Genomic DNA, 26,407 nt, shown 5'->3' on the forward strand with positions numbered 1-26,407 from the left:
CATTGTCAACAAACAGCATGTGAGAACTTTCACAAATATTGTTGTTTAAACGCAGACTCAGCAATATGACATTGTCATACACAGCATGGTGACTTTCTGCTTAGATAAGCTTAAAAATATATATATATATATTTTAAACATTCCAATTTGTCAAAAGTTGAGACATGCCCATATCGGGAAGTGCCAACAGTGCCAGTGTTGGAAAATTATGACTTTCCTTTGTTGAACTTCTTTTTAGTCTGAGAAAAGCACCACAGAGTACCACACCATGACAAAACCAAGGCAATGCCAGTACTATTCACTGAAGCAAACAGACGTTTCCATCTTATGTCAGCTTCCCCTTACAAAATGTAGTCAGTTTTGAATAGTTTAACTTTAGTCTATCCTACTGATCACACGTTTCCTATAGAAAAAGGACAAAAATGACCTCAAGTTTTACTAAGCCAAAGCTCAAGAGTTGTTGAATCATTTAAATTGTTGTAGCTAGCTCTTTCAATCCATACGACTGATAGTTTTTAATTAAAGTGGCAATTCCCTCCATCCGGGATATACTGTTGTCAAATCAAACACACATCTGAGAGGTCAGTGCAGAAAAAAATTGCCGATCTGCAACGATTGAATTCCAGCCATGGACTGCTTCATGCCTTCAAGGTTTCCACTAGATAGCACAGCCACAAAGTCCAAATTGGCTGTATCATAAAAATTTATGAAAACAAATTATTTTTTCGTTCTTAGTTTAAGGTTCAGTTTAGGCATAAGGTTAGGGTTAAAAAATCGAATTTTAAGCAGATAAATTGTAGAATTAGGCAGGGTTTATGACTTTGTGGCGGTGGCAACTAGTGACAGCCATCCTTGGGGTCAAAGTCCTTCTGGTTTGTGTTTCTCCCTGGTGCTTAATTGCTCAAAGTGTCATTGATTGGCTAAGGAAGTCACACACCTGGTTATGCAGATATAATTCAGTTCCAAGTTAAAAGGCAAGGATGAAAAACCAGCATAGAATACAGGCCAAGAGGACAAGAGTAGTACACCCATGGTCTTCTCGCTTATTCTCTCTCTTGTCAGGCAGCACTGAATAAATCACTCTTTGGAGATTCCACAACAGAATCTATAGAACTTAGCTTGTTTAATGCAAATATTAGATTACATCACCAAAATGGTAATATGGCTGAGAGGATATGATCGGTGTCCCATCCACGGGACAGTTAAACTAACGTAGGCTAATGCAGTTAGCATGAGGTTGTAAGTAACAAGAAAAATTCCCAGGACGTAGATATATCTGATATTGGCAGAAAGCTTAAATTCTTGTTAATCTAACTGCACTGTCCAATTTACAATAACTATTACAGTGAAATAATACCATGCTATTGTTTGAGGAGAGTGTACAGTTTTGAACTTGAAAAGTTATTAACAAACAAATTAGGCACATTTGGGCAGTCTTGATATAACATTTTGAACAGAAATGCAATGGTTCTGTGGATGAGTCTAAATCTTTGTACATGCACTGCTGCCATCTAGTGGCCAAAATCAAAAGTGCACCTGGGCTGGAATAATACATTATGGCCTTTCACTTGCATTTCAAAGATTGTACAAAATAAATATCTATTTTTCTTTGTATTACCTTTTGCCAGATCTAATATGTTATATTCTCCTGCATTCCTTTTACATTTCCACAAACTTCAAAGTGTTTATTTTCAAATGGTATCAAGAATATGCATATCCTTGTTCTAGGGGCAGATCCTGAAGAGGTTGGTTGAGAGACCTTGGGGTGTTTCATAACCAGAACTACTAAAAATATATTCATTGTTGAACAAGAATGCAAAAACAACAAAGGAATGTACTCAAGACAAATAACAGTTTCATTAACAGTATGCTTAGCACTTGAAATAAAGTACATCAAGTCTCCCCTATTCAACTGACTCTTAGCAAATAACAAGGTTCAGTGTGGCACAGAAAGTAAGACAGGGGTGTGGAAAGCTACACAATGCCACATAAGCCCAAATCAATCTCTCAACACCTAGCTATGACGAAACTTTCAGGTTCTGTTCAAGAACAACAAGAAAATGAAGAACCAACACAATAGTAACCTAAAGAAAGCTTTGCAAAATTAAAAATGGTTGCTAGGTGATTTTGGAAGAACTGCAGATAAGGATACGACCTCTGCAGACTGCACTCAAGGTTTTCAAATATTTAAAATTAAATTGCTGTGAGAAGTTCAGTGTCAACGGTGAGCTTTGGGAAAACAAAGGGTTACCCTCTCTACCTCATCTCCCCCGAAGGTAAGACACCTTTGTGGTCAGGCTAATGCCGCAAATATTTGCTTTACACTTGTGACCAATTGGTATACAGCTGAGCTAAAGCCCTATTAGAATGAATGATGAATGATGAATGTCTTGACTGTTCTACATGTTGATGGACCTTTGCCAATGATCAGGAGAATAAAGCTGTTTAGTCAACGACAACGTGTGTCCATAACCGAAAAATGTAAGACTCAATAAAACATTACAAAAATTATCATAAAGGCAAGTACGCAGGAAAAATAGACTTGCATTGAACCGCTTCCACCCAATGAACATTGAGAGAAATCCTGAGTTTGCTCGTGTTTCAAAACCATATGAAATAATGAAACATTTCAGGTGAGGGAATGGAACAACAAAAGGAATTGACAGTGTAAAAGTGAAGTTCAAACACACCAGAACCGAGTCAAACACTGGTCCGCGTTCAGACCGCACACTAAGGCAAGTTCACAAAGGTATCATCAGAGTGAATCAAGGTGAGGCCGAATGAAACCAACCTCTCGAATGGACAATTCCCACTGAGAGAAACCCCAGTGACAGATCCTTTCACTGTGCTATGAAGACCGTTGACTTCTCCGATTTGTTGTAATGCTGGTGCAAGTCTGCATATCAGGTTCTACATGATCAAAGTTAAAAAGAACAGACCTCTTTGGTCTCTCCCCCTTTGGTCTCCTGGGGAGTATATCGGTCCGATGCTTGGAGCTCGTGGTCCTGCAGAAGTGGTTTGTTGTGTTGGTCCTGAGCCTGGGCCAGGGCCTGTAACGTGTCTCTCTGAAACTGCTTGGCCTTGTTGTACAGCAGCACACCAACAAAAACCAGGGCCGTGCCGGCGGCGCTGAGCACCGTGATGTGGTTACTGAACACAATGATACTCAGCCAGATAGACATGGCGTGCTTCACTGTGCTGGCAACACTGTGGAGGAAAGGGGAGGGTGTTAGATACTGCTGCAGGTTGCAATAAACATTTTTGAATGGGACTACTACCTGTCTAAATGCGATGACTGTCAAGGATAATAGTATTTTCAACCTGAATTTGACTGGAGGGCTTCTCAATAGTTTCAAGAGGTAAAAAAATAGTTACACAGAGGTAAAAATAAATAAACAGATGGGAATGATGGCTAACTGAATTGAAATGCCCCCCTGCCTGTGTGACTCCTACCTAAAGGTGACGGGAGAGATGCGTCCCATGAGGGCGTAGGCGGTGACACTCTGCAGGTGGAACAGGACCCCATCAAACAGCAGCAGCAGAACGATGTCTTGACTCCAGCTGAACGAACGCTCACTTTTCCCAATCACTGGAAGGTCCTGGAGGCACAAAGGAGCACACCAAACTGAAACAGTCCCAAACCAAATACCAGGTCAAGTTGCTAACTTGGTATTTTCATTGTTTTTAAACCAACTGTTTTACAACAAACAGGTATTAGGCTATAGTCATTATGATGGTAATAGTATTTTATATCATTTGTATCTGCCATCAGTAGCTTTAGCTGAACAACACAGTACTGCATTCAAAACAAATGGAAACCGGTACACCTTAGGCTACACGATATACTCCAGGTCATGAAGCTCAATTATTAGACCACAGTCTGGGAACTGCTCGTCAACAATAGTGGCCTCCTTTCATTACACCAGAGCACTGTATGCAGGGTGCACTCCAATTACAATGACGCCAGCCTGCTGGACACACATACGTTTCTAATATAGAAGGGATGACATTTATGCACTATTAACAGCATATTAGTTATTTTGCTATTATTATATACTACAAAATATAGACATTCATTTTCAGTTACTGTAACAAATGCATTACTCTGTTAAACCAGAATGTTCAGAGCACTCATTAACTGTCAATCATAAATGTGAAATACCAAATGGTAATATAGTCAACAGTACAGTAATATACGTGACTGACCATGAGGAAGACCCAGGCAGGTATTAGCATAATGACTGCAGCTGCACTGGTGTAGAACTGCAGTTCTGGAGGGCTAAACAGGACACAGGAACAAGTATTCTATTCATACAGACACCGGTAAACACTTCATACTATAATCTACCGTCAACAGTTTAACATTAAATTCCTCAACTCCTCAATTTCTTTACACATCTGTTAACAATACACTTGTGTTTTATTTTATTTTTGTTGTATTCCTAGGATACAACAGGAATTATTATCCAGTACAGGATATAATACTGGGCCTAATACATTCATTAGTTTTGTATATTACAAACTAGGAAGTACTAAAAACAACTTACCTGAATTTGTATGTGTCTCCACTTAGTAGCTTCTTTGAAAAAACATTCTGTAAACTGATAGAGGGAATATGAAGAGAACCATGAGAATGTGTGGTGGTGTCACATTGCCCTGAAAAGACAAAGCTTTGAAATGTGAGAAATGTCATAAATACGGGTACTATTGTGTTACTGTGTGTGAGTACCAGTCCATGATGTTGGTGGAAAGGGCTGCAGAGAAGCCCAGCATATTAAAACTGATCTCTGTTGCAGTGCAGAGGGCCAGGCCAGCCATGACAGGAAAAAGGGACAGATTCACCCACATCCCTACAGTAGTGAGTGTGCGCGCACACACACACACACACACACACACACACACACACACACACACACACACACACACACACACACACACACACACACACACACACACACACACACACACACACACACACACACACACACACACACACACACACACACACACACACACACACACACACACACACACACACACACACGTCAGCTATCTGCACAAGACCTAGCCCTAGAGTATTGGTAGAGTGACACATTTTTTGTTGTTTTGGATCTGTACAAATGATACGATGGCTATGAAGGTTAAAGTGCAGACTGTCTAATTTAATTTGATGGTATTTTCATCCAGATCAGGTGAACCGTTCAGAAATCACAGCACTTTTTGGAAATTTTAGGGGACCAAAGATATTGGGACAAATTCACTTAAACAGATTATTTTGTGCCCAATAGAAATTAATGGTATATATAGTTTTGTGTCATTTTGGAGTCACATTCTATTCTTATTTACAATAAAAGTATCTAAACACTTCTACATTTATGTGGATGCTACCATGATTACGGATAATCCTGAATGAATCGTGAATAAATACGAGTGAAAAAGTTAGATGCACAAATATCTTACCTCCCAAAAATGCTAACCTCCCCTGTTATTGTAATGGTGAGAGGTTAGCATGTCTTGGCTGTATGATGTTTGCGCGTCTACCTTTCTCACTGATTATTCAAAGCATTACATGGGCTTGCTCCTACCTATCTCTCTGATTTGGTCCTGCCGTACATACCTACACGTACGCTACGGTCACAAGATGCAGGCCTCCTAATTGTCCCTAGAATTTCTAAGCAAACAGCTGGAGGCTTTCTCCTATAGAGCTCCATTTTTATGGAACGGTCTGCCTACCCATGTCAGAGACGCAAACTTGGTCTCAACCTTTAAGTCTATACTGAAGACTCATCTCTTCAGTGGGTCATATGATTGAGTGTAGTCTGGCCCAGGAGTGGGAAGGTGAACGGAAAGGCTCTGGAGCAACGAACCGCCCTTGCTGTCTCTGCCTTGCCGGTTCCCCTCTTTCCACTGGGATTCTCTGCCTCTAACCCTATTACAGGGGCTGAGTCACTGGCTTACTGGGGCTCTCTCGTGCCGTCCCTGGAAGGGGTGCGTCACCTGAGTGGGTTGATTCACTGATGTGGTCATCCTGTCTGGGTTGGCGCCCCCCCTTGGGTTGTGCTGTGGAGGAGATCTTTGTGGGCTATACTCGTCCTTGTCTCAGGATGGTATGTTGGTGGTTGAAGATATCCCTCTAGTGGTGTGGGGGCTGTGCCTTGGCAAAGTGGGTGGGGTTATATCCTTTTTGTTTGGCCCTGTCCGGGGGTGTCCTCGGATGGGGCCACAATGTCTCCTGACCCCTCTTGTCTCAGCCTCCAGTATTTATGCTGCAGTAGTTTGTGTCGGGGGGCTAGGGTCAGTTAGTTATATCTGGAGTACTTCTCCTGTCCTTTTCGGTGTCCTGTGTGAATTTAAGTGTGCTTTCTCTAATTCTCTCTCTCTCTTCTTTCTCTTTCTCGGAGGACCTGAGCCCTAGGACCATGCCCCAGGACTACCTGACATGATGACTCCTTGCTGTCCCCAGTCCACCTGGCCGTGCTGCTGCTCCAGTTTCAACTGTTCTGCCTTATTATTATTCGACCATGCTGGTCATTTATGAACATTTGAACATCTTGGCCATGTTCTGTTATAATGTCCAGATGAGGACTGACCACCCCACATAGCCTGGTTCCTCTCTCGGTTTCTTCCTAGGTTTTGGCCTTTCTAGGGAGTTTTTCCTAGCCACCGTGCTTCTACACCTGCATTGCTTGCTGTTTGGGGTTTTAGGCTGGGTTTCTGTACAGCACTTCGAGATATCAGCTGATGTACGAAGGGCTATATAAAATGAATTTGATTTGATTATTCACGATTCATTCAGGATTATGCGTAATCATGGTAACATCCACATTAATGTAGAAGTGTTTAGAAACATATTCTATTCTTATTTACAATAAAAGTTACTCTAAAATGACACAATACAATATTTACCATTAATTTATATTGGGTACAAAATAATCTGAAACACAATTGAAAGACACAGCAAATGCATCCAACAAATTTGGAGAGTTACAAGCTTGATGTAGTTATTGCCTGCTAAAAATATGGGACAAAATACTTACTTTTTACTAAGCATAAGTTAATTTGTCCCAATAATTTTGGTGCCCCAAAATGGGGGGAATACAGTGTACATGTGCTTTACCTGTGTATTCCCCTAGGATCAGCCTAGACATGATGACAGTGAAGATGGGCGCGGAGCTCTTCACCGTCTCAGCAAAGGAGACCGCCACATTCTTCAGGCTCACCAGTCCCAGCACCACACTAGTGAACCTGCAGAACAGGATAGGTTAGTAGCATTCAGACCAGAAAACAATCCCACACCACAACCACTCCAAACCTATGCCCCACAGACTATCCCTTTTCCAGATTGTCAAACTGTTTACCTGTAATGATAGAAGAGCTGAGATTGAGTTGAGCATTGCACTAACCTAAAATGTAACCGTTTAGAGGCCATTTAAAAAAGGCCCACAGAGGAAGTTGAAGCACCTATTTCGAGTAATTCCTGTCCTAGAGCGGAAATTCTCGTTTAGGTTCCACATCAAAGACTGATGCTGGTAGCAGAGAAATAACAAATAGGGCACTAAACAGACAGCTGTCAGTGTAACTAGCTAGCATGCTAAGCTAAGTCAGATAATGAAAGTTATAGTATGAGAGCACCGTTTCAGTTAAGACAGGCATACTGTAAAGGAGTCATCATGCTTCCTAGCCGAAACAGTTCGGTAGCGTTTGTGCATATAGTATGACAATGTTTTTGTTCATTTGGATTGTGATTTTTTTTTTTTAAAATAAGTTGTTCAAGAACACAATATTTTTATGGAGGCAAGCCGAAGCCAAAGTCTACACCCATTCGTCTGTGAGTGGCCAAAAGTAGGGATTCTTCAATAGAGTCTTTGTTGTCATTCACTGAGAGATGAGTTGTTTTGATGGACATTTTTTAATTGAAAAATACTGCATCAAATATTAAAATTGATGACAGATTTCTTGAGTCATCTTGGATAAACTCTGACTATTTTGGAGGAAGTCTATACTGGCTACGGCACTCAAAATGGACAAACTACTATTGCCTTTTTCTTGTTTTTCCAAACAAAGGTCTTTTAAGGGAGCATGCAGCACACTTATTTGGTTCGGCAAGCCGAACTGATGCATGAAAATAATAACTTCAGGAAAAGACTGCCAGTCTACCTATCAAGAGACGAGTCTCAGCTAAACTGCGCCTATACGAGCCGTTTACGATTGTCTGACTCTTGCCGTTTGATAATTCCAGTGAAACAGTGCCAGACATTATATACATTGCATTCGGAAAGTATTCAGACCGAATGACATTTTCCACATTTTGTTACTTGGTCTTGGGATGTTTTTCATCACTGCCAAGCTTTTTGGTCTCTCCAGAGATGTTAGATCGGGTTCAAGTACGGACTCTGGCTGGGCCACTCAAGGACATTCAGAGACTTGTCCCGAAGCCACTCCTGCGTTGTCCTGGCTGTATGCTTGGGGTCATTGTCCTGTTGGAAGGTGAACCTTCGTCCCAGTCCGAGGTCCTGAGCCCTCTGGAGCAAATTTTCATCAAGGATCTCTCTGTACTTTGCTCCGTTCATCTTTCCCTCAATCCTGACTAGTCTTCCAGTCCCTGCCGCTGAAAAACATGCCCACAGCATGATGCTGCCACCAGTATGCTTCACCGTAGGGATGGTGCCAGGTTCCCCCAGATGTGACGCTTAGCATTCAGGCCAAATCTTTGTTTCATCAGACCAGAGAATCTTGTTTCTTATGGTCAGAGTATTTTAGGTGCCTTTTCGCAAACTCCAAGAGGGCTGTCATGTGCCTTTTATTAAGGAGTGACTTCCATCTGGGCACTATCTTAAAGGCCTGATTGGTGGAGTGATTACCAGATTGTTGTCCTTCTGGAAGGTTCTCCCATCTCCACAGCAGAACTCTGGAGCTCTGTCAGAGTGACCATCAGATTCTTGGTCACCACCCTGACCAAGGCCTTTCTCCCGCGATTGATCAGTTTGCCGGGTCGGCCAGCTCTAGGAAGAGACTTGGTGGTTCCAAACTTCTTTCATTTAAGAATGATGGAGGCCACTGTGTTCTTGGGGACCTTCAATGCTGCAGAAATGTTTTGGTACCCTTCTCCAGATCTGTGCCTCGACAATCCTGTCTCTGAGCTCTAGGAACAATTCATTCAACCTCATGGCTTGGTTTTTGCTCAGACATGCATTGTCAACTGTATGACCTTATATAGACAGGTGTGTGCCTTTCCAAATCATGTCCAATCAATAGATTTTACCACAGGTGGACGCCAATCAAGTTATAGAAACATCCCAAGGATGATCAATGGAAACAGGATGCACCTGAGCACAATTTCAAGTCTCATAGCAAAGGGTCTGAATATTTACAGTACCAGTCAAAAGTTAGTACACACCTACTTTTTCAAGGGTTTTTCTTTATTTTTAAATTTTTGACATTGTAGAATAATAGTGAAGACATCAAAATTATGAAATAACACATGTAGTAGGTAGTAACCAAAGAAACACAGGTAGTAACCAAAGAAAGTTTTAAACAAATTTAGATTCTTCAAAGTAGCCACCATTTGCCTCGACAGCTTTGCACACTATTGGCATTCTCTCAACCAGCATTCACCTGGAATGCATTTCAAATAACAGGTGTGCCTTGTTAAAAAATTTTTTTGTGGAATTTATTTCCTTCTTAATGTGTTTCAGCCAATCAGTTGTGTTGTGACAAGGTAGGGGTGGTATACAGAAGATAGCCCTATTTGGTAAAAGACCAAGTCCATATTATGTCAAGAACAGCTCAAATAAGCAAAGCGAAATGACAGTCCATCATTACTTTAAGACAAGGTCAGTCAATACAGAAAATGTCAAGAACTTGGAAAGTTTCTTCAAGTGCAGTTGCAAAAACCATCAAGAGCTATGATGAAACTGGCTTTCATGAGGGCCGCCACAGGAAATTAAGACCCAGAGTTAACTCTCATTAACTTATCCACTGCAGCAGAGTTATCAGCCTCAGAAATTGCAGCCCAAATAAATGCTTCACAGAGTTCAAGTAACAGACATCTCAACATCAACTGTTCAGAGGAAATTGTTCAAAAGAAACCACTACTAAAAGGACACCAATGATAAGAAGAGACTTGCTCGGGCCAAGAAACACGAGCAATGGATATTAGACTGGTGGAAATCTGTCCTTTGGTCTGATGAGTCCAAATTTTAGATTTCTGGTTCCAACCACCGTGTCTTTGTGAGACGCAGAGTTGGTGAACGGATGATCTCTGCATGTGTAGTTCCCACCATAAAGCAATAAGGAGGTGCAATGGTGTGTGGGTTCTTTGCTCATGACATTGTCAGCAATTTTATTTCTAACTTTCATTTAACTAGGCAAGTCCGTTATGAACAAATTCTTATATACAACGACAATCTACCGGGGAACAGTGGGTTAACTGCTTTGTTCTGGGGCAGAACAACATAGAACAACAATCCCCTTGTCAGCTTGGGGATTCGTGTCAGCAACCCTTTGGTTACTGACCCAACTCTCTAACCACTAGGCTACCTGCCTAGATACATTTAGAATTCAAGGCACACTTAACCAGCATGGCTACAACAGCATTCTACAGCGATCTGCCATCCCAACAGGTTTGTACTTAGTGGGACTATCATTTGTTTTTCAAAAGGACAATGGCCCAACACACCTACAGGCAGTGTAAGGGTTATTTGACCAAGAAGGAGAGTGATGGAGTGCTGCATCAGATGACCTAGCCTCCACAATCACCCGACCTCAAACCAATTGAGATGGTTTTGGATGAGTTGGACCCCAGAGTAAAGGAAAAGCAGCCAACAAATGCTCAGCATATGTGGGAACTCCTTCAAGACTGTTGGAAAAGCATTCCAGGTGAAGCTGGTTGAGAGAACGCCAAGAGTGTGCAAAGATGCTAAATGGCATATATTATTATTATTATTATTATTATTATGTCATAAAGGAAACAGGGGGCTACTTTGAAGAATCTAAAATATATTTTGAATTGTTTAACACTTTTTTGTTATTTCATAGTTGATATCTTCCTTATTATTCTACAATGTCTAAAATAGTAGAAGTAAAGAAAAACCCGTGAATGAGGAGATGTGTCCAAACGTTTGACTGGTACCATATTATTTATATACACACACAACACACTCGTGGCCAAAAGTTGAGAATGACACAAATATTCATTTCCAAAGTTTGCTGCTTCAATGTCTTTAGATATTTTTGTCAGATGTTACTAAGGAATACTGAACTATATTTACAAGCATTTCATAAGTGTCAAAGGCTTCTATTGACAATTACAAGAAGTTAATGCAAAGAGTCAATATTTGCAGTCTTGACCCTTCTTTTTCAAGACCTCTGCAATCCACCCTGGCATGCTGTCAATTAACTTCTGGGCCACATCCTGACTGATGGCAGCCCATTCTTGCATAATCAATGCTTGGAGTTTGTCAGAATTTGTGGGTTTTTGTTTGTCCACCCGCCTCTTGAGGATTGACCACAAGTTCTCAATGGGATTAAGGTCTGGGGAGTTCTGGCCATGGACCCAAAATATCCATGTTTTTTTCCCTGAGCCACTAAGTTATCACTTTTGCCTTATGACAAGGTGCTCCATCATGGCGGAAAAGGCATTGTTCGTCACCAAACTGTTCCTGGATGGTTGGGAGAAGTTACTCTCGGAGGATGTGTTGGTAACATTTTTTTTATTCATGGCTGTGTTCTTAAGCAAAATAGTGAGTGAGCCCACTCCCTTGGCTGAGAAGCATCGCCGCACATGAATGGTCTCGGGATGCTTTACTGTTGGCATGACACAGGACTGATGGTAGCACTCACCTTGTCTACTCCTGACAAGCTTTTTCCGGATGCCCCAAACAATTGGAAAGGGCATTCATCAGAGAAAATAACTTTACCCCAGTCCTCAGCAGTCCAATCCCTGTACCTCTTGCAGAATATCAGTCTGTCCCTGATGTTTTTCCTGGAGAAAAGTGGCTTCTTTGCTGCCCTTCTTGACAACAGGCCATCCTCTAAAAGTCTTTGCCTCACTGTGCTTGCAGATGCACTCACACCTGCCTGCTGCCATTCCTGAGCAAGCTCTGTACTGGTGGTGCCCCGATCCCGCAGCTGAATCAACTTTAGGAGACGGTCCTGGTGCTTGCTTGACTTTCTTGGGCGCCCTGAAGCCTTCTTCACAACAATTGAACCCCTCTCCTTGAAGTTCTTGATGATCCGATAAATAGTTGATTTAGGTGTAAACTTACTGGCAGCAATATCTAGCCTGTTAAGCCCTTTTTGTGCAAAGCAACTATGACGGTACATGTTTCCTTGCAGGTAACCATGGTTGACAGAGGAAGAACAATGATTCCAAGCACCACCCCCCTTTTGAAGCTTCCAGTCTGATATTTGAACTCAATCAGCATGACAGAGTGATCTCCAGCCTTGTCCTCGTCAACACTCACACCTGTATTCACGAGAGAATCACTGACATGTCAGCTGGTCCTTTTGTGGCAGGGCTGAAATGCAGTGGGAATGTTTTTGGGGATTCAGTTAATTTGCAATTAATTGCAATTCATCTGATCACTCTTCATAACATTCTGGAGTTAATGCAAATTGCGAACCACTGCTTTTAATCAGGGCAAGGTGTCTGGCAACATACAAACAGAATCTCAATTCAATGGCTCAGACACAAGAGGCATGTGGCAGGGTCTACAGTCAATCACGGACTACAAGATGAAATCCAGCCCAGTCACGGACCAGGATGTCTTGCTCCCAGGCAGACTAAATAACTTTTTTGCCCGCTTTGAGGACAATACAGTGCCACTGACACGGCCTGCAACGGAAACATGCAGTCTCTCCTTCACTGCAGCCGAGGTGAGTAAGACATTTAAACGTGTTAACCCTCGCAAGGCTGCAGGCCCAGACGGCATCCCCAGCCGCGCCCTCCGAGCATGCGCAGACCAGCTGGCCGGTGTGTTTACGGACATATTCAATCAGTCTGCTGTTCCCACATGCTTCAAGAGGGCCACCATTGTTCCTGTTCCCAAGAAAGCTAAGGTAACTGAGCTAAACGACTACCGCCCCGTAGCACTCACTTCCGTCATCATGAAGTGCTTTGAGAGACTAGTCAAGGACCATATCACCTCCACCCTACCTGACACCCTAGACCCACTCCAATTTGCTTACCGCCCAAATAGGTCCACAGACGATGCAATCTCAACCACACTGCACACTGCCCTAACCCACCTGGACAAGAGGAATACCTATGTGAGAATGCTGTTCATCGACTACAGCTCGGCATTCAACACCATAGTACCCTCCAAGCTCGTTCGAGACCCTGGGTCTCGACCCCGCCCTGTGCAACTGGGTACTGGACTTCCTGACGGGCCGCCCCCAGGTGGTGAGGGTAGGCAACAACATCTCCTCCCCGCTGATCCTCAACACGGGGCCCCACAAGGGTGCGTTCTGAGCCCTCTCCTGTACTCCCTGTTCACCCACGACTGCGTGGCCACGCACGCTCCAACTCAATCATCAAGTTTGCGGACGACACAACAGTGGTAGGCTTGATTACCAACAACGACGAGACGGCCTACAGGGAGGAGGTGAGGGCCCTTGGAGTGTGGTGTCAGGAAAATAACCTCACACTCAACGTCAACAAAACTAAGGAGATGATTGTGGACTTCAGGAAACAGCAGAGGGAACACCCCCTATCCACATCGATGGAACAGTAGTGGAGAGGGTAGCTAGTTTTAAGTTCCTCGGCATACACATCACAGACAAACTGAATTGGTCCACTCACACTGACAGCGCCGTGAAGAAGGCGCAGCAGCGCCTATTCAACCTCAGGAGGCTGAAAAATTTGGCTTGTCACCAAAAGCACTCACTAACTTCTAACTGTCACAACGCATCACCAGATGGGGCAAACTACCTGCCCTCCAGGACACCTACACCATTACAGGAAGGCCATAAAGATCATCAAGGACATCAACCACCCGAACCACTGCCTGTTCACCCCGCTATCATCCAGAAGGCGAGGTCAGTACAGGTGCATCAAAGCTGGGACCGAGAGACTCAAAAACAGCTTCTATCTCAAGGCCATCAGACTGTTAAATAGCCACCACTAACATTGAGTGGCTGCTGCCAACACACTGTCATTGACACTGACCCAACTCCAGCCATTTTAATAATGGGAATTGATGGAAATGATGTAAATATATCACTAGCCACTTTAAACAATGCTACCTTATATAATGTTACTTACCCTACATTATTCATCTCATATGCATATGTATATACTGTACTCTACAACATCGACTGCATCCTTATGTAACACATGTATCACTAGCCACTTTAACTATGCCACTTTGTTTACTTTGTCTACACACTCATCTCATATGTATATACTGTACTCGATACCATCTACTGTATGCTGCTCTGTACCATCACTCATTCATATATCCTTATGTACATGTTCCTTATCCCCTTACACTGTGTATAAGACAGTAGTTTTGGAATTGTTAGTTAGATTACTTGTTGGTTATCACTGCATTGTCGGAACTAGAAGCACAAGCATTTCGCTACACTCGCATTAACATCTGCTAACCATGTGTATGTGACAAATAAAATTTGATTTGATTTGAGGCAGCAGACTTCGTGAAAATTTATATTTGTGTCATTCTCAAAACTTTTGGCCACGACTGTATATACATATTTTTTTTTCAGTTCTTCATGCAGCTATGGAACCCTGCCTGGTGGTCTAGGTGCTACCTTGTCCCAGACCTGCTGTCTCGACATCGTAGTTGCTTGACTATGAAAAACTGACATTTACTCCTGAGGTGTTGAACGATTGTCTCTTTAACCACTGTGGTTATTATTTGAGCCTGCTAGTCATCTATGAATATTTGAACTTCTTGAGGAAGGATCTGGCTTTAAATGGCCATGTACTCTTATAATCTCCACCTGGCACAGCCAGAAGAGATCTGGCCACCCTTCGGAGCCTGGTTCCTCTCTAGGTTTCTTCCTAGATTCCTGCCTTTCTAGGGAGATTTTCCTAGCCACTGTGCTTTTGCATTTGCATTGCTTGCTGTTTTAGGCTGGGTATCTGTATATTACTTTATGACAACTGCTGGTAACATGGTAACAGAGTGATGCTGAGACTCAGTACTTTAGAATGTATGTCAAACAAAAGCTTGTTACAGTCGTGCTGTTTTGATATTCATGATTGATTGACAACATAAACATTGATAAATTAACATTAGCCATGATGGAAATAAAGACTAAGTAAGTATTAGTAATGTAAGTATTAGTCATCCAACTTAACAAAAGGAAACAAACCAGCTAAATAACTTCAACTATGCAGCTGAAAGTAGAGTGATAACAGCGCAGACCCACCTCATGAGACCCACAAACAGCATGATCATGAGGAAGTTGGGGGGGTACTCAGTCCTGGCCTTGTGCTGGTATAGGCAGCAAGGCACATACATCTTCAGAAAGCCTATGATGGTGGTGGAGACCATTTGAACAGCGCCTACATATAAATTCAAACCAATAAACCATTGAACAACATGTACGATTTGAGCCCTCTACCCCTGAGGCCCTTAGTACCCTGAATAAAATCAACCAATTGATGAGTCAAACCATCTATTGATTGGAGTATTGAACATCTGAAATTGAGTGTGTGTCTGTGTGTGCACATGTCCCTTACCCAGCATGCTGGGCTCCCCCTCCAGCAGAGACAGGATGTACTTGTTGAGGAACAGTGTGCAGAAGCTGAAGAAGTACCACAGACCCAGGTAGACCAGCGACTTAGAGTTCCACACCCCCGAGTCTGCCTCGATCACAGTAGTCTCTGTGATGGTGATCTTCAGCACGTGTTCCCCCGGCATGCTCTCGCTGCGTGCCAGCACCACACGCTCCTGTCTGCTCCGGAACGGCGAGAGAAACCACCACAGGGAATGTCTTCCAGCCCGACTGTTGGACGCCATGACACCCGGTGCCCGAGGAACCAACCGGGAACCAGCAGGCACAAACACTGAGAGGAGCAGGAGACTGGTGGAGAGGGCCGGTCAGTCCATTGTCAGTCGATGTGTCAGTCCATTGGCGTGTTCAGCATGCCTGTAGAACTGGTGGTCGATGTAACACAGCTAAAACACAAGGAATTATTGTAGTTGACAATCTTCTATAGCACAGGGCTTCTCAAACGTTTTGGGTCCGGGGCCCCTTTTGTGAAAGCAAATTCACCAGAGACCCCCTCATAATCAGAACATAACTAGAGTGGGATAAAAATAGCATACAAGGAGTTTTACTATGTCTTCTGCAGTGCATGGCCGGACAAACCAAGTTTCAGGCCGTAGGAAATAAACATTTTAAAGATCCGCCTCTTGGTATCAGAGAAGATTTTGCAGTTTTAAAGCACATTTCCTGTAATTCTAAACATTTTGAACTTTAAAAAAAGGTCAAATGCAGCTGCTTTCACTTTAATATCAAATAATTTCTGGGTAACATTTAAGTGCCTTACTGTGATTGTTTTCAATTGAAATGGTAAAAAGAAACAAATGGATTTTTAGCAAAGGGCAATTTCTTATTAAGCATTCATTTAGCCAGGAGTGGTCTAAGTGTGGAAGGGAAAACTGAAAATGTGTTGTTATTGACAGAGGTATGGAATAGGGATACACATTTTGGTAAATGTAGCTGCCGACACTCATTACCTGGTTAACAAACAGTTACATTTGTTCCAAATAGGAAAGTGATGTGACCAACTGAAAATATTATACGCACAAACATTTTATGGACATTTTTCATTATAGAGCTTTTTTGCATATCCCACCATACCATGAGACTTTCATGTCTTCATCACTGGAAAAGATAAACGTTGTGCATGCCATAGGTTGAGACGCAACATGCTCTTAAATACAGAGTGGGTGTTGTAAAAAGAGCCCACTAAAAAGGGACCACGCACCCTTGGGTGTGGGTGAAGCAGAACAGATAACCACAAAGTCCCACATTCCAGGCTCGATGTAGTTTTGTTAGTGACTGCATCTGCCTTTACAAGCCATCATGAGAACAAACACACTGCTCTTCGTTTCGCATTTTACGACTGAGTGGCCCTGATTGTGCAAAGCTGTGTGCAAAGCTGTCATCTTTGAAGAATCTAAAATATATTTTGATTTGATTAACACTTTTTTGGTTACTACATGATTCCATATGTGTTATTACATAGCTTTGTTGTCCACTATTATTCTACAATGTAGAAAATAATAAAAAATAAAGAAAAGCCCTTGAATGAGTATGTGTGTCCAAACTTTTGAATGGGACCACACACACACACACACACACACACACACACACACACACACACACACACACACACACACACACACACACACACACACACACACACACACACACACACACACACAAAAGTATTTAGTCAGCCACCAATTGTGCAAGTTCTCCCACTTAAAAAAATGAGAGGCCTGTAATTTATATCATAGGTACACTTCAACTATGACAGACAAAATGAGGGGAAAAAAATCCAGAAAATCACATTGTAGGATTTTTAATGAATTTATTTGCAAATTATGGTGGAAAATAAGTATTTGGTCACCTACAAACAAGCAAGATTTCTGGCTCTCACGGACCTGTAACTTCTTCTTTAAGAGGCTCCTCTGTCCTCCACTCGTTACCTGTATTAATGGCACCTGTTTGAACTTGTTATCAGTATAAAAGACACCTGTCCACAACCTCAAACAGTCACTCTCCAAACTCCACTATGGCCAAGACCAAAGAGCTGTCAAAGGACACCAGAAACAGAATTGTAGACCTGCACCAGGCTGGGAAGTCTGAATCTGCAATAGGTAAGCAGCTTGGTTTGAAGAAATCAACTGTGGGAGCAATTATTAGGAAATGGAAGACATACAAGACCACTGATAATCTCCCTCGATCTGGGGCTCCACGCAAGATCTCACCCCGTGGGGTCAATAGGATCACAAGAACGGTGAGCAAAAATCCCAGAACCACACGGGGGGGACCTAGTGAATGACCTGCAGAGAGCTGGGACCAAAATAACAAAGCCTACCATCAGTAACACACTACGCCACCAGGGACTCAAATCCTGCAGTGCCAGACGTGTCCCCCTGCTTAAGCCAGTACATGTCCAGGCCCGTCTGAAGTTTGCTAGAGAGCATTTGGATGATCCAGAAGATGATTAGGAGAATGTCATATGGTCAGATGAAACCAAAATATAACCATTTGGTAAAAACTCAACTTGTCGTGTTTGGAGGACAAAGAATGCTGAGTTGCATCCAAAGAAAACCATACCTACTGTGAAGCATGGGGGTGGAAACATCATGCTTTGGGGCTGTTTTTCTGCAAAGGGACCAGGACGACTAATCTGTGGAAAGGAAAGAATGAATGGGGCCATGTATTGTGAGATTTGGAGTGAAAACCTCCTTCCATCAGCAAGGGCATTGAAGATGAAACGTGGCTGGGTCTTTCAGCATGACAATGATCCCAAACACACTGCCCGGGCAACGAAGGAGTGGCTTCGTAAGAAGCATTTCAAGGTCCTGGAGTGGCCTTGCCAGTCTCCAGATATCAACCCCATAGAACATCTTTGGAGGGAGTTGAAAGTCCGTGTTGCCCAGCAACAGCCCCAAAACATCACTGCTCTAGAGGAGATCTGCATGGAGGAATGGGCCACAATACCAGCAACAGTGTGTGAAAACCTTGTGAAGACTTACAGAAAACGTTTGACCTCTGTCATTGCCAACAAAGGGTTTATAACAAAGTATTGAGAAACTTCTGTTATTGACCAAATACTTATTTTCCACCATAATTTGCTAATAAATTAATTAAAAATCCTACAATGTGATTTTTCTGGATTTTTTTCCCTCATTTTGTCTGTCATAGTTGAAGTGTACCCCAATGTATACACATACATCTATATACACATATATACACACACAGACACATATATATTCAGTCAATATAAAAAAAGGGCCATTTAAGATTAATTTATTGAAACTGTAATATATATATATATTACAATACCATTCAAACGTTTGGGGTCGCTTACAAATGTCCTTGTTTTTGAAAGAACCTTCTAGGCAGAGTTCCAAAGAAAAAGCCATCTCAGACTGGCCAATAAAAAGAAAATATTAAGATGGGCAAAAGAACACAGACACTGGACAGAGGAACTCTTCCTTGAAGGCCCAGAGTCGCCAGAGTCGCCTCTTCACTGTTGACGTTGAGACTGGTGTTTGCGGATACTATTTAATGGAGCTGCCAGTTGAGGACTTGTGAGGACTGCGTTTCGCAAACTAGACACTAATGTACATGTCCTCTTGCTCAGTTGTGCACCGGGGCCTACCGACTCTTTCTATTCTGGTTTGAGACAGTTTGCGCTGTTCTGTGAAGGGAGTAGTACACAGCATTGTACGAGATCTTCAGTTTCTTGGAAATTTCTCACATGGAATAGCCTTCATTTCTCAGAACAAGAATAGACTGACTAGTTTCAGAAGAAAGTTCTTGGTTTCTGGCAATTTTGAGCCTGTTATCAAACCACAAATGCTGATGCTCCAGATACTCAACTAGTCTACAGACTGCCAGTTTTATTGCTTCTTTAATCAGAGCAACAGTCTTTAGCTGTGCTAACATAATTGCAAAAGGGTTTTCTAATAATCAACTAACATTTTAAAATTAGAAACTTGGATTAGCTAACAACTTGCCATTAGAACACAGGAGTGATGGTTGCTGATAATGGGCCTCTGTACACCTAACGTAGACATTTCATTTTTTAGAAATCTGTAGTTTCCGGCTACAATAGTAATTTACAATATTAACAATGTCTACACTGTATTTCTGATCAATTTGATGTTTATTTTAATGTACAAAAATTGAGCTTTTTCTTTCAAAAACAAGGACATTTCTAAGTGACCACAAACTTTTGAACGGTAGTGTAAATACGCTCAGTCTTTATCAAACTACTGTTTTTGCATAATTTCAGTGTGGAACCTGTTAATAATGCCGATTCCAATTCTTAATGCCACTTACTGTTCGCAAAGTAGGGTCGTTACTGACGTTAGTTACCACAGCCACAAAGTCGTAAACCCTCCTGTTTCTATAAATTTGTTTTGAAAAATTCTGATTTTAAACCTAACCCCTAACCTTAACCACACTATTAAACGTTTGCCTTTCCTTAAATTAATACCAAAAAGCAAATGTTTTTTCCCGTGCATTTTTACAATTTAGACCATTTTTACTTTGTGGCTGTGGTAAGAAGTGACAACCACAAAATTATGCAATTATTCGAAAACTGCAGCTCAATGTTGGAACACATTTTCCCTACTGTCAACCAGTCCATTTAGAATTTTTGATTAAACTGTCATCATTTGGCAAGGAATGTGGCTTGTGTATCATATCAGTTAGATACGTTTTATAGGCATTTATTTCAGTAGCACGTGGGTGTAGAGGGAGCGGTAAGAACGCAATTGAGTGAGTGAGACACAGAGGGGAAAGGGTGAACTGTGTGATGCTTGGCTTTGCTTCTTTTTTTTTATTGTGTCCCAGAAGACAGACAGAGATAGGCCGTTACCTGTGCCAATTAGCTATCTAGCATACTTCGAACACCTGTGTGTAAGTTAACTAGGGAGGAAGTGAAGCTCGTCAACTGGAGGCACAGTTTATGGACAAAACTGCTACAGTAAGTGTATTTATTTATTTATTTATTGTGTAAACAACAATTCTGACACTGTGATTTAACGCATAGAATATTTATATATTCCTTAAATCCATTATTTTACTTTTAGGTTGTGTGTATTGCTAGCTATTACTGCAATGTTGGAGCTGGAAACACAAGCATTTCACTACACCCGCAATAACATCTGCTTGTGACAAATAAAATAAAAATTATAAACATATGATGATATGCACATGTGCTGATATGCCCATTTCATGCCGGCGCAAAATAATCTTTCCAATTTAAAAATATACAGTTACTGCAGCAGTTTTTCACAGATCCATACACTATGTGCCTCCAGTTGACGAACGACACTTCCTCCCCACATCCAAAATAACTGGGAACCCTGAAAAATAAAGGTCAAATCATGATGTCATTGATCTTCAGGTTGGAAAGTCAGAGCTCTAGAAAGAGTCATGCGTTTCGGAGTTGGAATTTCAAGTTGGACGACTGTTCAAATCGTTTTTTCATAGTTTTTTCCGAGTTCCCAGTTGTTTTGAACACATTGAAGTCAGAGATTTCAGAGTTCCATTTGTTCTGAACATGGCATAACACACAAGTGTTGGGAGCACAATAGATACCTAATTAGCACAGACCTACATCTTCAGTCTGTCTTCCGTAAACAAGTACTGTAAAGTGGCGATACGGCCAAGTGGGAACACCAACCCTACCTAACAAGATGTGAAGTAATTTACTTTTTGTTTTGGGAAAATTATTTCTCACTGATATGAAAGATTTGTTCTAGGGATGCACGATATAACGGTAAGCATATCGGAATCGGCTGATATTTGCTAAAAATGCCACCGTCGGCATTGGCCCGATGTCTAGTTTAACGCCGATGTGCAAAACTGATGTCAAAGTTGACATGCATACCTATATGACGTAGATAGATGATGTAATGAAGCCATGAAAAATACAGCACTACTCAGTACAAAAGCAGAACAATACTAAGCATATACTTCCAACAACTCAACAAGTTCAAGTCGAGCAGTCATTTGAAAGAGTAAGAACATTTCAGGGAGAGAACTCGAAGGCGAAATCCAATAACGCCAAGATAATGGAATTCATTGCCCTTGACAATCAACCGTTCTCTGTCGTGGATGATGTTGGCTTTCGCCGACTGGTCGAGCACTTCGAGCCCAGGTACACCCTACCAAGTAGGCACTATTTTTCAGATGTTGTCCTACTGGAGTAACACAGTATTGTTGAAACGCACATTCAGTCACTGCTATTAGCTTCACAACTGACATTTGGACCAGCGATGTCAGCCCCATGATCATGCGAAGTCTGACAGCACAGTGGGTTGACGAGGATTTCGTACTGAGGAAAGCCGTATTACATGCTCAAGAATGTGCTAGTTCTCATACCGCTGCTGCCATTTCAATGTCTGATCATTTATCACTCCAGTGTTAATCTGCAATATTGTAATTATTCGCCTACCTCCTCATGCCTTTTGCACACATTGTATATAGACTCCCCTTTTTTCTCTGTGTTATTGACTTGTTAATTGTTTACTCCATGTGTAACTCTGTGTTGTCTTCACACTGCTATGCTTTATCTTGGCCAGGTCGCAGTTGCAAATGAGAACCTGTTCTCAACTAGTCTACCTGGTTAAATAAAGGTGAAATAAAAAAATAAAAAATAAAAATGGCATTTGAGAACATGTTTGAAACTTGAAAACATGAACACACTCCTAGCTCCATTCAAACAACTGACTCGAGAAAAAATCTCATCAACTGTGTCTGCAGCAGACGTGATACCCTCTATCATGGCATTGAAACGCCTGCTCAAAACTGCCGACACAGACCATGGGGTTAAAACTTGCAAATGTATTCTACAAGGGGCTGTGAACAAGCGATTTGGTGGCATTCTCTCGGAGCCTCTTCACTATGTCGCCACCATACTCGATGCTAGGTACAAGAACCGCTACTTCGATACAGCCAAGAAACAGGGTTTATGTGAAATGTTACAGACGTAGCTGGACAAGAAGGAAACGGCCAGTGACTGTGCGTTCCGAGGAAGAAAGGCCACGGACAGACAGAGCTAATTTATTTATTTAATGACGCAAGTCAGTTAAGAACAAATGATTATTTACAATGACAGCCTACCCCTGCCAAACCCAGACGACAATAGGCCAATTGTGATGAAATCCCAGTTGAGACTGAATAAATGAACAACGAAACAGCACAGGAAGTAAGTGAAAGAAATTGGTTTTGACTATGTTTTACTGGTAATGGGGACATGCATCAATGCCAACAAAATAACTTTTTTGTCAGTGTGTGTGTGTGTGTTTTCAACCATTTATCTGTACTAGAATGCTTAAGGCCGCTAAAATTTTAAATATTGGTTATCGGTATCGGGTTTTTTTTTGGCAAGGAAAATAATCGGTATCGGCCAAAAATGTCATATCGGAGCATCCCTAATACGTTCCTTAGGTTTCCAAAAGAGTAGCACAAGCGATGCATGTAAATGTTTTGAGCAAGCGTCAGGGATCTTAACAAAACTCACCTGGTCTGAAGATACAATTGTCAACAGGTGCTAAAGTAGTTGGTGTCTATGAATGGCGTAGTTTACACAGAGCGAATTGTGGGCGAATGTAATGACTGAAAACCCTACATGTGTAGAATTGGTTTTGAGAACCCAGAGTTACATAAATTGTAGAGTAATAATATTACATTGTATTGCACTCTAAACGTATTTCACAGATCCCTTGACCAACATTTTTTAATGTGTTGTTGGTACCTATATTCATTTTAAAAATTAAATGTAAACTCAACAAAAAAAGAAATGTCCTTTTTTCAGGACCCTGTCTTTCAAAGATAATGTGTAAAAATCCAAATAACTTCACAGATCATCATTGTAAAGGGTTTAAACACTTTCCCATGCTTGTTCAATGAAACATAAACAATTAATGAACATGCACCTGTGGAACGGTAGTTAAGACACTAACAGCTTACAGACGGGTCCCTGCTCATCTGCGTGAACGTGCCTTAGGCATGCTGCACGGAGGCATGAGGACTGCAGATGTGGCCAGGGCAATACATTTAAATGTCCATACTGTGAGACGCCTAAGACAGCGCTACAGGGAGACAGGACAGACACCTGATCATCCTCGCAGTGGAAGACCACATGTAACAACACCTGCACAGGATCAGTACATCCGAACATCACACCTGCGGGACAGGATAGCAACAACTGCCCGAATTATACCAGGAACGAACAATCCCTCCATCAGTGCTCAGACTAGAGGTCGACCGATTAATCGGGATGGCCGATTAATTAGGGCCGATATCAAGTTTTCATAAAATACAGATTTCCGATTGTTTGGACACCGATTTCGCAGTTGTTGTTGTTTTTTTACACCTTTATTTAATCTGTATTTAACTAGGCAAGTCAGTTAAGAACACATTCTTATTTTCAATGACAGCCTAGGAACAGTGGGCTAACTGCCTGTTCAGGGGCAGAACGACAGATTTTCACCTTGTCAGGGTTCGATCTTGCAAAATTAGTTAACTAGTCCAACGCTCTACCACCTGCCTCTCATTGCACTTCACGAGGAGACTGCCTGTTACACGAATGCAGTAAGCCAAGGTAAGTTGCTAGCTAGCATTAAAGTTATCAAGCATAATCAAGTTAACTACACATGGTTGATGATATTACTACTTTATCTACCGTGTCCCTGTGTTGCATATAATCGATGTGGTGCGTATCGTTGCTCCAATGTGTACCTAACCATGAAACATCAATGCCTTTCTTAAAATCAATACACAGAAGTATATATTTTTAAACCTGCATATTTAGCTAAAAGAAATCCAGGTTAGCAGGCAATATTAACCACCTCATCCTCCTCCCTCATGTGGTACCCTTCCTGCAGGCTCATCCTGACATGACCCTCCAGCATGACAATGCCACCAGCCATACTGCTCATTCTGTACGTGATTTACTGCAAGACAGGAATGTCAGTGTTCTGCCATGGCCAGCGAAGAGCCCGGATAACATCTCACAGCAAGAACTGGCAAATCTGGTGCAGTCCATGAGGATGAGATGCACTGCAGTACTTAATGCAGCTGGTGGTCACACCAGATACTGACTGGTATTTTGATTTTGACCCCCACTTTGTTCAGGGACACATTATTCCATTTCTGTTAGTCACATGTCTGTGGGACTTGTTCAGTTTATGTCTCAGTTGTTGAATCTTGCTATGTTAATACAAATATTTACACATGTTAAGTTTGTTTATATATTGTTTTATCTGGAAGCAGACCCCAATGCAGTACCTCCGTGGACCCATAGCTGTGGGAAGTAAGGGTGCTGCAGCACCCACTGAAAAATTAGAATAAATAAATCAAATAAGCATAATTTAAGTAGTGCACCGGGCCTTTAATAGTCCTGTTTACGCTACCGACATAGCAGTCTGCAGCGCCAGCGCGGGTAAAAAGATTTGTCCAGGCCTCCCCCACCCGTTGACAAAACTTTCTCAGCACCTCCCACCACAACATCCGCAGCGAAAGAAATCGCAGCACCCCCAAAACTACTTCCTGCAGCTATGCACGGACCCCACTTTGAGAACCCCTGTTCTGAGTCATCAAAGTTACTCAACCCATGTCTGGAAAATAGTCTTCATTAGTGAGTTGCTTGTAGTTAAACAATGATACACTCGACATTACAAGCAATACTGCCGGGCACACGTTTCTGATAGTGCACGAATGTAATAAATCAGATCCACATAGCGATTAAAATGCAGGAGTGGTGCAAAGGTCGGTGTAGTTAAAGTAGCCTGTATCTTCATTTATATAGGAACCACAAATACATACGTACAAGCCAGTTTACATTGGCAGGTTACATATGAATACATAAAGCAGAAATATTATAAATATTGCAAATGTTGCCTCTGGCATCCTCGTTCACCACGTTTTCACTCATTTGACACAAGACCAACAGCTAGCTAAAACGGCATAGTTGGCTGGCAAGTATCTGACGTTAGCTAACTAGTTTACTATTTGACAAACTAGCTAGCTACCGTTACTGTAACATTTACTGACAAGCAAAATTCACCAGCTGATTAGCTATAGTAGCTAGCTAAATGTGAATGTGTTTGTGTCTCAAATAGCCTACTCGTGAAAATTCTCATTTATTGAATGAACGCGCTGTTCATTGGTAAAATATATATTTATATTTAAAAGGCTATTAAACTCAGCTTGTAGATGCAGTAAATGTTGGAATTATCTTACCAAGTGGTGCCTCCTAGTTAACGTCAGTTATGCAATTCCGATTTCTGGTATACGAGTTCCAAACAGTCGCTAGCGTAAGGATACCACGGTTAGTTAGTTACCACAGCCACAAAGTAATATTGCTATTGTAAAAATGTATAAAAACAAAAATAAGCTTTTTGGTCCTAATTTAAGGTTATTTTTGGGCTTTGGGTTAGCAGTGTGGTTAGGTTACAAAACTAATTTTAAGACGATATTTATTTTTTAAATAGGCGGGGTCTATGCATTTGTGGCTGTAGTTACAAATGACGACCGGACCACTTGGTGGACTTTCAATTACTTTCACGGAGTTTAGCGATGGCTCGAGCCCACTGTCAAGACGACAACTCCGCCGCAGCACCATTTCCAAATAACACAGATGTCCCTGAATGTAGTTTTGAATAGATAATACATGGAC

General features: G+C 41.8%; 1 protein-coding gene across 1 annotated transcript; it reads right to left on the reverse strand.

Annotated features, from left to right (window-relative positions):
- Positions 1–1,343: 1,343 nt before the first annotated feature.
- LOC124032022 (solute carrier family 35 member E2A-like) lies at positions 1,344–26,159 on the reverse strand. Its single transcript, XM_046343975.1, has 9 exons — positions 25,972–26,159; positions 15,707–16,145; positions 15,394–15,529; positions 7,118–7,245; positions 4,730–4,850; positions 4,548–4,601; positions 4,207–4,279; positions 3,454–3,599; positions 1,344–3,207 (listed from the first exon to the last, which is right to left on the reverse strand). The coding sequence occupies exons 2-9, from the start codon at positions 15,984–15,986 to the stop codon at positions 2,925–2,927; spliced, it is 1,221 nt and encodes a 406-aa protein (XP_046199931.1). The 5' UTR covers positions 15,987–16,145; positions 25,972–26,159; the 3' UTR covers positions 1,344–2,924.
- Between the last annotated feature and the right edge of the window lie 248 nt (positions 26,160–26,407).

The sequence above is a fragment of the Oncorhynchus gorbuscha genome, linkage group LG03, assembly GCF_021184085.1.
Source record: "Oncorhynchus gorbuscha isolate QuinsamMale2020 ecotype Even-year linkage group LG03, OgorEven_v1.0, whole genome shotgun sequence".
In the NCBI taxonomy this organism is placed as follows: domain Eukaryota; kingdom Metazoa; phylum Chordata; class Actinopteri; order Salmoniformes; family Salmonidae; genus Oncorhynchus; species Oncorhynchus gorbuscha.

Bases quoted from the DNA above. Each gene is read 5' to 3' on its own strand.
- LOC124032022 (XM_046343975.1), bottom strand. From the start codon at position 15,986: ATGGCGTCCAACAGTCGGGCTGGAAGACATTCCCTGTGGTGGTTTCTC. The intron at 3,600-4,206 runs GTCAGTCACGTA...TTGTGCCTCCAG, and splicing joins CTGCCTGGGTCTTCCTCATG to GACCTTCCAGTGATTGGGAA. The intron at 3,208-3,453 runs GTAGGAGTCACA...TTTCCTCCACAG, and splicing joins ATCTCTCCCGTCACCTTTAG to TGTTGCCAGCACAGTGAAGC.